Source organism: Lipotes vexillifer, unplaced genomic scaffold, assembly GCF_000442215.2.
Source record: "Lipotes vexillifer unplaced genomic scaffold, Lipotes_vexillifer_v1.1 scaffold604, whole genome shotgun sequence".
Lineage (NCBI taxonomy): Eukaryota > Metazoa > Chordata > Mammalia > Artiodactyla > Lipotidae > Lipotes > Lipotes vexillifer.
In genome coordinates this window covers 1,544,209-1,559,617 of record NW_006798979.1, presented here as the reverse complement: position 1 = coordinate 1,559,617, position 15,409 = coordinate 1,544,209, and the positions used below count along the sequence as shown (strand labels likewise).

The following is a 15,409-nucleotide window of genomic DNA, read 5'->3' as shown; positions in this document are numbered from 1 at the left end:
GCAGGAATGTAGGTATCAGACAAGAAAAATAAACTGTTAAGTGATGGAGCCAAAAAACACAAGGAGTGAATTACATGAGTGGGAGTAAAGGCAGAGGCCAGGGCAGAGCAAGAGGCAGTGAGAAGAGGGTGGTCAGGCCCATCCGAGGAAAGAAAGGGAGGGACGGAATGTGTGCCCCACGCATCACACCAGATGTGATCTGGATGCCCTGGGAGAGCTAAAGGTGACCCTACCAATTGATTACAAGAAGAGTTATAACTAGTTTATTAAGAAGGGTCTTCAGTCTAGTAATTGTTGAAAAAAATCTGCCATCTAGTGGCTTAAAACTCCTTAAAGCCAAGGAAATGAATTTGAAATAATAGAGCAAGAAACTCTTGTATGTTCCCTGTCCAATGACCGATGGGCTTGTGGCATACAACCAGCAAGGAAGGGGGAAAAGGAAGGAAGGAAGGAAGGAAGGAAGGGAGGGAGGGAGGAAGGAAGGAGGAAAAAAAAGAAAGAAAGAGAGAGAGAGAGAGAGAGAGAGAGAGAGAGAAAGAAAGAAAAGAAAAAAATTACATACCCCCAAATTAAAAGTACTTAAGACCATGCCTGGCAAAGTAAGGGCTCAAAAACTGTTACCTACTACCTTCACAGCTAGAAGCTGTTCTTCTCTTGGGATCACAGAAATGTTCCCAATTTTAATTCATTCTAACTTGATCTTAAATATTCTTTGCTACAAAAATCTTACTAGTTCAATATTAAAAATTCTGTTCATCTTGGATTTCTTGAATGTCTCTGCCCCTGTTGCCATCCCTCAATCCACAGCTGATGACAATGAGCATCATCTAAAAACGTAATTCCCTCCCCATCACTACGATGGATTTAGGCAACTTCACTGCAAAAGCACAATATAATATGTTCAGCATCCCTCTGTCTGATCCATTCCATGCCTACTTTGAATCCTGATTTCAGAACAGTCCAGGTTCTGAAACCAAATTCTCACCTTCTATTTCAATACAAATAGTTTAATTTTTGACGTCTTTCTCAAACTTGTTCTCTCAGGAAAATGTCTTGTCTTTGAACCCTACCTCCCCCCACTGAATCCTGCTAACTGTAGCCTGCCAGCTGTCCCCGCAAATGAATTTCCATAATGCCTGCTACCAAACTCCCTGCCACAATTTTGCTCTGTTAAATGCTACCTGGTAGTCTATACTAGATGTCCTTGGTACTTGAGCAGCTTGCTAAAACCACCATCTACTGTCTGTGCCCAATGCAGTGCAGCAAAATGTGGTTGAAAAAGAAGGACGACTTGAGGTTACAGAGCTAATAAGTAGCACAGATTTCCTGTCTCCTAATCCAGTACACATTCTATCATATCACAAATATATTTTTTAAATTTTCTAACTGTTTATAAAACAAAATTAATAACATATATGTGGAATCTGAAAAAATTGGTATAGACGATCCTATTTACAAAGCAGAAATAGAGACACAGACATAGAGGACAAATGTATGGATACCGAGGGGGAAGGCGGGGGTGGGATGAATTGGGAGATTGAGATTGACATATATACTCTATTGATACTATGTATAAAACATAACTAATGAGAACCTACTGTACAGCACAGAGAACTCTACTCAATGCTCTGTGGTGACCTAAATGGGAAGGAAATCCAAAACAGAGGGGATATTTGTATACGTATAGCTGATTCACTTTGCTGTACAGTAGAAACTAACACATTGTAAAGCAACTATACTCAATAAAAATTTTAAAAAAACAAAATTAAGCATCATTCCTTAATTCCTATAAAATAATCTAAGATAACTCAATAGTCTTCTTTCAGCTCTCTACTCCAAAGAGAGATCCACAACAGCTAGCATCACTCCAAGTATAAGAAGAAATTCAATCTGGCCCAAGTTACTTCTTAAAATTGCATTTCCATAAATTTTGCAGAGGGATTATGGAGTAGTCCTTAAAATCAGGGGGGAAAACAAATAACCCAAGTACAAAATATCTTGCTTAAGATTAATGAAATTCACTGACATATAAAGTTATCAGGTTAAACTACAACCAAAACAGAGAGCGAGCGGGAGGGAGGCAGGTTGGTTGATTTACCAGCTGAAGCGATTAAAAACTTTATTAAGGTCCACAAAGGCCCATTTAAATGTAACTGTAACATAATGAGAACTAGCCCCTCCTATCAAAGAATCTCCAAAGAGAGGACTGACTGATGGGTTAAAGCTGATTGCCAAATAATTTAATATTTTTCCGTGGTAGGCAAAAAAAAGTCAAACTAATAAAAAAGACTGTCTTCTTAAAAGACAGCCAGGTGGAGGCTGCTAAGGACCAAGATATTTCTGAGTCACACGTGTCTACCTATCTGTAACATATCCTGGATAAAAGCAGATCACAGGATACGGCCAAGACTCTCCACTTCCCTGCCTCCCCAGAAACAAATGCCTGTGGGAAAAAAAAAAAAAGAAAAATCAGTCTGTGAAGCTCAGCGAGTCCCTTAATTCACACCTAAGGACTTTCACATCTGCCAAGACAATGCAACTTTCTGTGCAGACAACAGCACCTCTTCATTTCTCTTCAAAAACCCAACCTGAATTCAGGGAAAGAAGAATTTTCTCGCAGTGGAGGAATGAGAATTCTAAAGGCAACATGAAAAGCTCCTTAATATAAGTTAATATACTCGATTACTGACATTCATACTTCCCAGCTACAAGGCTGCGCACTAATCTCTCAAATGTCAACAGCCCCTACATTATCAAAGGCTGAACACACTCTGTCACTGCAGTGGAAGATAATTAACAAAGATCTGGACTGCAGTACTCATTCCTTTTCTAAAAGCAAAATCCTTCATGAAATTATTAATCTTATCTAGCTAGGGCTTATGAAAAACTTCCTAATGTAATTTATACCCAACTGCTCCTCCAGCTGTCAATAGAGTGTATCATTTACACATCACTGCCCTGATTCTCACAGAATATATATGACCTTAGGAACCAGAGAGAAAGATGGGCAATTTTATGGCAATGTAACGGCTATAAAGGCCCACTGATAAGCTTCCAAAAGCATCTCACAGGTCTAGATGGAACTTACACCTTATAACAGGAGAACAAAATTTACCTATGCCCTTGGGTAAACCTTTAAGTAGGGCACTCTCAACACTATCTCCTCCACAAGATATAATTTAAACATTTGTGGGACCGATGGACATTTCCCTAGACAGGGGTGATGTATGAAGAAGAGATTGTGGCCCTCTATGCGTACTCTACTGCACCCCGTCCCATTCTATGCCCAAGACTGTTTTCCTTCCATTTTGTGCCAGTGAACTCATCATCACGCCTCCTGAGAGCTCATTCACATGAAAAACATTTTTGATCCCCCCACTAAGTACTAGTTATTTATTTGGAATACCTCCTTTATCCCATGAGTGTAAAGGACTCATATTTAAAATGCTGAGGGACTTCCCTGGTGGCGCAGTGGTTAAGAATCTGCCTGCCAATGCAGGGGACACGGGTTCGAGCCCTGGTCTGGGAAGATCCCACATGCTGTGCAGCAACTAAGCCCAGGCGCCACAACTACTGAGCCTGCGCTCTAGAGCCCACAAGCCACGACTACTGAGCCCACGTGCCACAACTACTGAAGCCTGCACTCCACAACAAGAAGCCACCGCAATGAGAAGCCCGCGCACCGCAACAAAGAGTAGTCCCCGCTCGCCGCAACTAGAAAACAGCCCACGTGCAGCAACGAAGACCCAACACAGCCAAAAATAAATAAAATAAATAAATTAAGAAAAAAATAAAGTGCTGAGTGTTGGGTAGGGGAAATCAGAAACCTCCATGAGATGACCAAATCAGGATGAGTAAAGCATAGCCCTTTATCACTTCAACATGCCATTACTTAAAGGTATTCCTCAGTCTCGCCTAAAATTAACAGCTTTCTAAAGACATCTCTTGCATCTTCTGAGCCTTCCCAAGAATAGTAGCAATCTCTATCAGTGCATGCTTAGGAGAATGCAATTACCCAACTACTCTTTAGCCAGTTCACTCCTACCTAATTGCAATCTACTAATAGGCAAGCTGACAGTTTATTATTCCTTGTAAATGTCTCAAGTTCTTTCTGCAGAAATCTGTATCTGGCTTAACACAGTTGACTAAAAGGATAAAAATTAATCACTCAAATGCTTAGATTCATCCTTTGTACAACTATGACATACATTATTAATCAATCAAGATTCTTCCCCACAGACTGTATGAAACACGGGTATCTTTCTTAACATAAACCTTAGTATCCTTAACATAAAGATAAAAGTGTTCAGTTGGTGGAAATGTAAATTGGTGCAAGCACTATGGAAAACAATATGGAAGTTCCACAAAAATCTAAAAGTAGAGTTACCATATGATCCAGCAATCCCACTCCTGGGCATATACCCAGACAAAACTATAATTCGAAAAGATACATGCACCCCTATGTTCATAGCAGCACTATTTACAATAGCCAAGATATGGAAACAACCTAAACGTCCATCGACAGATGAATGGATAAAGGTGTGTATACATATACAATGGAATATTGCTCAGCCATCAAAAAGAATGAAATATTGCCATGTGCAGCAACATGGATGGACCTAGATATCAACATATTAAGTGAAGTAAGTCAGAAAGAGAAAGACAAATACCATATGGTGTCACTTATATGTGGACTCTAAAATATGATACAAATCAACATATCTATGAAACAAAAACAGACTCACAGATATAGAGAACAGACTTATGGTTGCCAACGGGGAGGGGAAGTAAGGGAGGGAAGGAATGGAAGTTTGGGATTAGCAGAGGCAAACTATTATGTATGGGATGGATAAACAACAAGGTCCTACTGTATATCATAGGGAACTATATTCAATATCCTGTGAGAAACCATAATGGAAAAGAATATAAAAAGAATATATATATGTATGCATATGTATAACTGAATCACTCCTGTACAGAAGAAATTAACACACTGCAAATCAACTATAGTTCAATAAAATTTTTTTAAAAAGCAATGTACACCAAAAAGAGTGAATTTTACTGTATATAAAGTAATTTTTTAACTAAAAAAAAGATAAAAGTGTTCAAATGAAAGCCTGCTTAAAGGATCTTTTTTTTCTTTCTTATGCATTCCTTTATTTTTTAGAGTTTTACTGAGGTGTGATTTACATTCCATGAAACTCACAGGCATGAGAGATCTTTAGGGACAATGGAAATATTCTAAAACTGACTGGAGTAGTCTTTGCACAAGTCTATACATTTACTAAACATCATTGAATTATACACTTAAAATTAGTATCAAAGAGTCATCAAGGATTCTGAGAATGGGTGGTTTCTCAAAAGGGCCCGAGAAAGGAGACATGTTTTCTAGCTTTTATCTTTGTTGAGATGTAATTCAGGATCTAGAAAAAGTTACCTTCAAACACTATCTTTGTGTAGTTATCAAGGAACTATTGGAGATTCAAAGTTGAATAAGGCAGATATGGCTTGTAGAAATTTACAATAAAATTAGGATCAAAACCTCAAAAAAAAAAAAGCTATTGAAAGCAGGATACAGTAGTCCCACTTATCCACAGTTTCGCCTCCTGCAATTTCAGTTACCCACAGTCAACTGCAGTCCAAAAATATTAAATGGAAAATTCCAGAAATGGTTCATAAGTTTTCAACTGCACGCCATTCTGAGCAGTGTAATGAAATCCTGCACCTTCCCGTGCCATCCTGCTCCATGCAGCCCAGGAGGTGAGTCCTCCCTTTGGCCAGTGTACCCCACACTTTAGGCACTTGACAGCCATCCACGTTATCAGATACGGACTGCCGAGGTACTGCAGTTCTTGTGTTCACGAAAGCCTTATTTTACTTCATAACGGCCTCACAGCACAAGAACAGTGATGCTCGCAACTCAAATATTCTCTTACTGTGCCTAATTTATAAATAAAACTCTATCACAGGTTCACAGCATCAAGCAAAACAGTGAATTTCATAAAACCTTGAGTTTGTATATTACCAATTTATCCTAACTCCACTCTGGCTGATATATTTCACATTTACAAAATCCTTGTGGATGGTAAATATCACATGATCACATTACCAGAGTAACCAAAAATAAATAAAAATGTGATGAATATTTCAGCTTCTTTCCTTAAAAAAAGACCAGATAATGGAAAATATAAACAACCTAGCAATATTTTCGTCATACACAAGAGGGCATTTACACATATTCCTTGCTTTATAACAATTTTCATTCAGAAACTTTAATGCAGTCATCCATCTCCAAGTTGACTGCTATCAAAAATTGTATATGATTGCAGAACCAAGAAGAAGGCCTCGTCCTGTGGTTTCATAATGTACTTACCTTTCCAAAATTTTTGAGACTATTCCCCCAGAAATACCTTTTTTTTTTTTTTTTTTTTTTTTTTTTTGTTTGCGGTCCGCGGGCCTCTCCCTGTTGTGGCCTCTCCTGTTGTGGAGCACAGGCTCTGGACGCACAGGCCCAGCGGCCATGGCTCACGGGCCCAGCCGCTCCGTGGCATGTGGGATCTTCCCGGACCGGGTCACAAACCCGTGTCCGCTGCCTCGGCAGGCGGACTCTCAACCACTGCGCCACCAGGGAAGCCCCAGAAATACCTTTATGTACTTACATCCTAGGCCAAAAACTGAAAGGCTTAAGAAGTAATAAGGTAATCTGACTTATGACAAGTTATTATCATGGAATAACTACTGAATGTATGATCATTTCAAACCTGCGGTCCCAAGTGAACCCCACTTACGCTCCTGAAATAGTGCTAGGAAAAAAGAAGTCTAATACTGACCTTTGTAAAAAACCAAGACAACAGAATAGTCATCATGAAATAAACTAAACAAAGCAAAAAAACAGCCAAAGATTAAGACATAAAATGCACCTCTTTTAAAAAAGACAAGAAAAATAAAACAGAAAAATGTGGGGCAGAAGAATACAAAATATAAGAGAAGAAAAAGGGAAGAGAAAAATCAAAAGAAAGAAACATAATAATTTTTCTTCTCCACTCAAGAAATTAGTCACTCATCCAAGGAGCCCACGGATGGAGAGGTACCAATTGACAAACAGAGCTCTATTTATACTAGATGTTATTGCTTAAATGTACACTGCATGTATTTGTTCCCTTCAATTATCTGAAATCTTAATTGGAAATATAAGACCTATTAATTAAAATTTAAAAATTAATAAAGTACGATATATATTGTATACATAGTAATTCTATGTATGAAAATGAATAGGCCCTAGTTGCCTGTGGCCTGAACTAGTATATTATCACCTATGAGTCACCCAGCCACTAGTATCTCCAAACTAAATCAACATTCCTCAAAGCATAGCTGATATGTTTCCTCATCTCAAAAATCCTAGTTCCTTAAAGAACAGAAAAGCCAATTAACGCTCCCAATTACCTGCCTTTCACACACCCATTCTCCCACCACAACTATCACCCCTACTCCCCTCCTACACACACCCTACAGTGTCAGCCAAGCTGCACCACTTGAAATTTTCCAAAAATAAACTGTGGCTTCCTGCCTCTTGTCACTGTTCACAATGTCACTTTGTCTGGAACACCCATCATGTCCAGATCATATCCATTCTGCAAAGTAAGTCCTAATGCCACCTGTCATACTCCCCTGATCCTTCAAAGAAATAATATCTCCTTTATCTGGATCCCCACATCACTGTATGTGCACTCTTTTAAGGCCCTTACTTCTTTCCAGTTTGCAATCCTGTTACATATGTGTGTGTATGTGTACATATATACACACACACATATTTAAATAGAGAAATATATATATTTGACATTATATATATATATATAAGATATACAGTTGACCCCTGAACAGCACAGTAACGGGTTAGGGGCACCAATCCCCAGCCCTAGCAGTCAAAAATCTGTGTATAACTTTATAATCAGGCCTCCCTATCCATGCATGCATGTAATACTCAACCAACCATAAATCATGTATTCCTATAGCATGTATTTAGTGAAAAAAATCCATGTATAAGTGGACCTGCACAGCTCAAACTCATGTCATTCAAGGGTCAACCACATATGCATATACATATATGTATATATTATTTCTCATTCAAGAATATGAGACCTTGAAGTCAGGATTGTTCTCCATCTTTGTATCTTCCACAAACCTAACACTGTGTCGCACACAGCAAGCCACAATAAATAAGACAGTAATGGAAAGGCCAAATAACAATAGAACAGACTTTCTACCTCACCAATCTTTACTAATACATGCAGACAATTCCCCTAACAGAACACATATACTTTTTAAGGGACAATAGATTAATTTTTTAATGTATATAAGTGCTGAGACAGATATTAATAACTGCACTGAAACAATAAAAATAAGTTGAACTAAACCAAGAAAAAGACTTAAAAGAGCAAAGAGCAAACCTCGCTTGAGGTTTATATAATAAAACATAGTATCAAAGAAGAGGCAAACATAAAGAAATAGGTCACCCTCAACAAAAATCAAACCAGCAACTGGAGTGTCATGGGTGTGATACACGGTGACACTGTGAGTATGCACTGTCTAGCCTTGGCAAAATTCACAACAGATAACTAAGCATGTCAAAGCAAAACACATTCCATCCCCTTTCCAGCAGCAGAATTTACTAACGACACATTAGTGAAGCCATGCAAGGAAAATATAAGATCTGAAACATCAAAACAAACATTAAAAGGCCATACTTTATATAAGAAGTTGACAAGAGTAAAGAACAACACAGGGACTTCCCTGGTGGCGCAGCGGTTAAGAATCCACCTGCCATTGCAGGGGACACGGGTTCCAGCCCTGTTCCGGGAAGATCCCACATGCCGCAGGGCAACTAAGCCCAGGCACCACAACTACAGAGCCTGCGCTCTAGAGCCCGTGAGCCGCAACTACTGAGCCTGTGTGCCAGAACTACTGAAGCCCGCGTGCCTAGAGCCCGTGCTCCACAACAAGAGAAGCCACCGCAATGAGAAGCCCGTGCACCGCAATGAAGAGTAGCCGCCGCTCGCCAAAACTAGAGAAAGCCCGCGCACAGCAATGAAAACTTAACGTGGCCAAAAATAAATTAATTAACTTTTTTTAAAAAACACAATTTTCGGGCTTCCCTGGTGGCGCAGTGGTTGAGAGTCCGCCTGCCGATGCAGGGAACACGGGTTCGTGCCCCGGTCCGGGAGGATGGATCCCACATGCCGCAGAGCGGCTGGGCCTGTGAGCCATAGCCGCTGAGCCTGCGCATCCGGAGCCTGTGCTCCGCAACGGGAGATGCCACAACAGTCAGAGGCCCGCGTACCACAAAAAAAAAAAAAAACCACAATTTTCTTTTTCTTATAATGTTTATTCTATCATCAAAAGAAATATTTGAATTAAGAAAACAATTATTTGCAGCTTATACAATTACATTCAATTTTATAAAATGTGAAGAACTCTACTCTGAATGTGATCACTCAGCTTCATCTAAAGTAAAACAAAGTTGTATTAGCATTTCAGATTTACTGTATTTAGAAAATTATTTCTTAATTTTTAAATTTTTTAATTGGCTAGACTTTTGAAACTGATCTTCAAATTTCTTAAGGATATACCAACAGACTCTTCAAGACAGGATCTACACAAATCAAAAGGTAAAAAGTAATAGTATTATATTTATTCAATCCTATCATTTCCTGAATATCCACTATGTATTTAATCCTCAAAACAACTAGTGGCTCACTGAATACTTATTTCAGTTCCTTTTTCTCCCTTCCTAAGAAAGATTCTTAAAATAACTACATAGAACTTCTAGAAATGAGAAATATAAAAAATGAAACTAAAAATACGACTAGTTTTCAAAAGAGATGAGGCACAGAAGAATTAGTAAATAGAAGATATATCAGAAAAAATTAACCAGAATACATGACTTTTTCCAACAAGATCATATGTATCAATTCATTATATTTATAATTGATATCAATAGTGCTTCAAACTACTTTCTTCCTTAAGTAAATAGCTATACAGGAAAAAATTAAAATAATCTTTTACTTCTCTTTTTCAACAACAACAAAGGGGGAAAAAAGAGAATGAGAAAATTAAAGGTGAGTTTAGGATACTCAACATCTAGATAATAGACATTCTGGAGAGAAGAGAGGAAACAGAGGGGAAGAAATAATCAAAGAAATAATTCAGTGAATTTTCCCAAAGGTGAGTATCCAAATTGAATGGCCAATACCATGGATATTTGAAAAAAAACAAAAAAACCTACTCCAAGACATAACACAGTCAAATTTCAGAACACTGGGGGAAAATATAAAATAAAATCTCAGCTTTCAGACAGAAGGGGGACCAAAAAAATAGACAAAAAAAAAAAAAAAAATGGATTTTACACTACAGTAACATTAGAATTCTCAAGAGCATCTTTAGACATACAAGCCCTCAAAAAATATACTTCCCATGAATTCTTTCTTAGGAGGTTACAGCAGGTTGTGAGTCACCAAAATAGCCAAAGGAATCAACTAAAATAAGCTAAGCACTATTTACAATAGCCAGGACATGGAAGCACCTAAATGTCCATCGACAGAGGAATGTTTAAAAAAGATATGGTACAAATATACAATGGAATATTTCCCAGCCATAAAAAAAGAATGAAATAATGTCATTTGCAGCAACATGGATGGACCTAGAGACTGTCATACTGTGAAGTAAGTCAGACAGAGAAAAACAAACATCATATGATATGATTTATATGTGGAACCTAAAAAAATGGTAAATGAAAATATTTACAAAACAGAAATAGAGTTGCAGATATAAAAAACAAACATGGCTACCAGGGAGAAAGGGGGTGGGAGGGATAAATTAGGAGATTGGGATTGATATATACACACTACAATAAAATAGATAACTAATAAGGGCCTACTGTATAGCACAGGGAACTCTACTCAATACTCTGTAAAGACCTATATGGGAAAAGAATCTAAAAAAGAGTGGATATATGTATATGCATAACTGATTCATTTTGCTGTACAGTAGACTCTAACATGACATTTTAAATCAACTATACTCCAATAAAAATGTTTTAAAAATAAAATGAGCTAAAAGTGGTTACCTTTGGAAAGCAAGAAATTGGGTGAAGTCAGTTTTTCAAACTATTTAATACTTGGAACTATGTACAGATATAATTCATAAAATAAAAGGTAAATTATAAGGAAAAAAAAAGTCACATTTTGGGAGAAGATACTCATCATGCATATATAATCAACCCAGAATTAATATCCAGATTATAGAAGAATGTCAAGATCAAACACCCAATAAAAAAATAAGAAATGATATAAAAAAGCATTCTACAGATAAGAAATATGAATGGCCAATCACATGAAAAGTTTCTCAGTCTCATCAGTTATCAGGGAAACTCAAATTAAAACTACAATGAAGATACTCTTTTACACCTACTAGATCAGCAAATATTGAGAGGTAATTCTCTCAATATTTCACATTTGGTAATTCAAACTCTTTCATTATTATTATATTTGTTAATGGTGATCTGTGATCAGTGATCTCTGATGTTACTATTGTAATTGTTTTTTGTTTTGTATTTTTTCATTAAGCTATTTACATTTTTTTTAGACAGAATACTACTGCACACTTAACACTACAGTATAGTGTAAACATACTTTTATAGGCACTAGAAATCAAAAAATTCGTGTGACTTGCTTTATTGCAATATCCCCTTTATTGCAGGGGTCTGGAACTGAATCCACAGTTGTGCCTGTAGTGGTAGGAATCGACTATGCAGCAATCATTGCAGCCCTAACTTGCAAAGAAGGAAAGGAGAAGGGAAGAACATCTATTGAGGCCCTTCTATGCAAGGGCATTTCACATGCACTATTTTTTAACTCTCTCAACAATGCTATGTGTTATGTATTAGCCTCATTTTACAGATAAGAAAAATAAGATTTAGAGAACTAAGAGAGAAGATATTCCTCAATGGATATTCCCAGTGCTCGATCGGACTCAAGAGAAGCTCAGTCTGCCAAACAGATGAGCATGAATGTTCAGATGATGATTGCAACAGGGACTTCCTTGGTGGTGCACTGGTTAACAATCCGCCTGCGAATGCAGGGCACACGGGTTCGATCCCTGGTCTGGGAAGATCCCATATGCCGCGGAGCAACAGAGCCCATGCACCACAACTACTGAGCCTATGCTCTAGAGCCTGCGAGCCACAACTACTGAGCCCATGTGCCGCAACTACTGAGCCCTCGTGCTGCAACTACTGAAGCCCGTGTGCCTAGAGCCTGTGTTCCACAAGAGAAGCCACCACAATGAGAAGCCTGCGCACCACAACGAAGAGTAGCCCCCGCTCCCCACAGCTAGAGAAAGCCTGCGTGCAGCAACGAAGACCCAACACAGCCAAAAATAATAAATTAAAAAAAAAAAAAGAAGATGATTACAACAATATTACAGACGTTAGGATAACTATACACAAGGGGAGGAAATAAAGAAACCAAAATAAAAATCAGAATGGACAACTTCTTCTCTCTGAAACTGTGCCAAGACTTCTACATCCACCTAATACTCCACCAAATATGAGAGCAAACAGTTGCTTACCTGTGCCCAGGATGGTAAATAGCTGTGTTGATTCCATGAGGATAATGACTACTGAAGCTGAAACAGTGACTCTCTTGATAGCTCTGATTTGTTCCAACACTACATTCAAGAAGGTAAATAAGAAATAAATACCATTAAACCACAGTGAGATACCACTAAATACCCATTAAAATGTTTAAAATTAAAAAGACAGACACCATCAAATACTGCTGAGGACATAAAACTACCAGAACTCTGATAAATTATTAGTAGGAATATGAATGATATAACCACTTGGAAAAAGCTCTAGCAATTTCTTATAAAACCAAACTATCCACCCTATGACTCAGCAATTCCACTCAAAGATACTGACCCAAAAGAAATGAAAGCATATATCCATAAAGACTTGTACAGGGACTTCCCTGGTGGTCCAGTGGTTAAGACTTTGTGCTCCCAATGCAGGGGGCCCGGGGTTCGATCCCTGGTCAGGGAACTAGATCCTGCATGCCTCAAAGAAGATCCCACATGTGGCAATGAAGATCCCCCGTGTTGCAACTAAGACCCGGCATAGCCAAATAAATAAATAAATATTTTTTTAAAAAAAAGAAAAAAAAGACTTGTACAAGATTAGTCATAGCAGCCTTATTCACGAAACCAGAAACTTAGAGGTCCATCAATAGAAGAATGGATAAACAAATCATGAGTGTTATGGACTGAAGGTTTGTGACCCCCATAGATTGAATGTCTGTATACCCCAAAACTCATATAAGACCCTAATGCCAATGTGATGGTACTTGGAGGAGTCTTTGGGATCTATTAGGTAGGGCAAAAGAAAGGAACCCTCATGAATGGGATTAGTGTCCTTATAAGAAGAGGCTGGAGAGCTAACTAGCTCTCTTTCCACCATGTGAGGATTCAAGGAGAAGTCGGCAGTCTGCAACCCAGAAGAGGGCTCTCACCAGAACCTGACCATGCTGGCACCCTGATCTCAGACTTCCAGCTTCCAGAACTGTCAGAAATAAATTTCTGTTGTTGATAAGCCACCCAGTTTATGGTATTCTGTTACAGCAACCCAAACTAAGACAAATGAGATATTCATACACTGAAATACTAATCAGCCATAAAAAGAATAAATTACAGATACATGTAAAAATAAGGATGAATCTCAAGATATGCTGAATGAAAGAAGACTCAGACAAAAGAGCACATATACTCTATGAGTCCGTTAATGTAAATCACTAGAACAGGCAAAACTAATCTGTGATGGAAAAAAATTATAAACAGCAGTTACTCTGAGGGTGGGTGTGGACAAAGATTTACTGGGAAGAGGCATGAGGGAACTTAACAGCATGATGGTAATGTTCTGTATCTTGACAGGGGTTTGACTTGCACAAGTGTATGCATTCGTCATAACTCACTGGCCGGTACACTTAAGATCTGTGCATTTCACTGTATGCAAATTTTATTTCAAATGAAAGAAAACTATAAGCAAATATTGAACTTGAATTAATGAACTTTAATTAATGATATGCATGCTAAAGTATATATGTACTGACTCTGAAATATATTAAAAAATAGAACTGATTAATGGCCAGATCGAAAGATGGGTCAAAATACGACACAGCAAGTATAGTAAAATGTTAAACAGAATTTAAGTGGAGGTATATGAGAGTTCACTATAAAAGTCTTTCAACCTTCCTTTTATATTTGTAATTTTTCATAATAAAATGCTAAAAGGAAAAAAAAGCACCAAAATCTGACACTAAAGCAGAGAAATAAACATTATTTCAAACAGGGCATCCCAAATAAAGTGCATTTTTACCTTACAAGGTAGCTCCTAAGTTCTCCTCGGTAATTGATGACCAAGAGTTCTGCAGACCACTGTGCACTTGCTTTATACTCTAAAAATATCAACCCAGCAATGGCATAGCTCAGATCACCTGCTAAACTAGATGCCTGTGAAAGAGGAGGAAATTAAGTTACTAAAAAGATACTAGATAGAAGTTAACATATGTATAATTGAAGGATATTCAAGATACTAGCCTTACCAGGTATCCTTTAAGTAAGATAGCCCAGAATTGATCGTATGTGAAGAATCATGTAAGCCTAAGTGCCTAGAACTAGACACCCAACTCTAGACCAGCCCTCCCCCAACCACAGGCTGGAACCACAGGAGCCTCTTTGGGTGAGATGTTCACCTAGTAGGTGAATTTCTGTTCAGACTATACTTCCATTGCAAAAAAAGAAGAAGAAGAAAAAAAAAACTAATGCTATCATTCTGCCTCAAAGAATTCTACCATACAGAATTCAGACATAAGCTCTCAAATGTTAATTTCCACTGCCAGTAGTAACCAATGCTAAAAAAAAAAGAAAGAAAAATGCCTCCAGTTATTTCCATTTGCCTAATCAGCAATTTAAAGGGAAGGACACTTAAAACACTCACTCAATGCCAGCCTTTTTCTATCAACTTAATATCAGGCTATATTTGCTGAGGATCTGGAGGGCATGTGCACCTTAGCACACATAGTGAAGCACATAATGAAGCTTCCTACCCTGAATGGCTCCTCATTGTCTAGAACCGCTCAATAAAACAGGGCAGCCACATGTAGCTGCTGAACACCTGATACATGGCTAGTCCAAATTGAGATATGCTATAAATATAAAAACACGCCAAATTTCAAGGACTTAGGACCAAAGAAAGAACGTGAAATATTTCATTAATCATTTTTACACTGTCATTTCAACATGTAATCATTTTAGATATGTTGTAATAAATAAAATATATCAAATAAATTTCACCTGCTGA

The 15,409-nt window shown here is 37.9% G+C and overlaps 1 protein-coding gene across 1 annotated transcript in view; it reads right to left on the bottom strand.

The window, feature by feature from the left end:
• The window catches only part of NBAS (NBAS subunit of NRZ tethering complex), a 360,677-nt gene that overhangs the window by 320,098 nt on the left and 25,170 nt on the right, over positions 1-15,409 (bottom strand). The window contains exons 8-9 of the mRNA XM_007471211.1: positions 14,426-14,559; positions 12,625-12,723 (exon numbers count right to left, since the gene is read on the bottom strand). Of these exons, the coding sequence (XP_007471273.1) occupies positions 12,625-12,723; positions 14,426-14,559 (233 nt within the window). The remainder of the gene's footprint in view (positions 1-12,624; positions 12,724-14,425; positions 14,560-15,409) is intronic.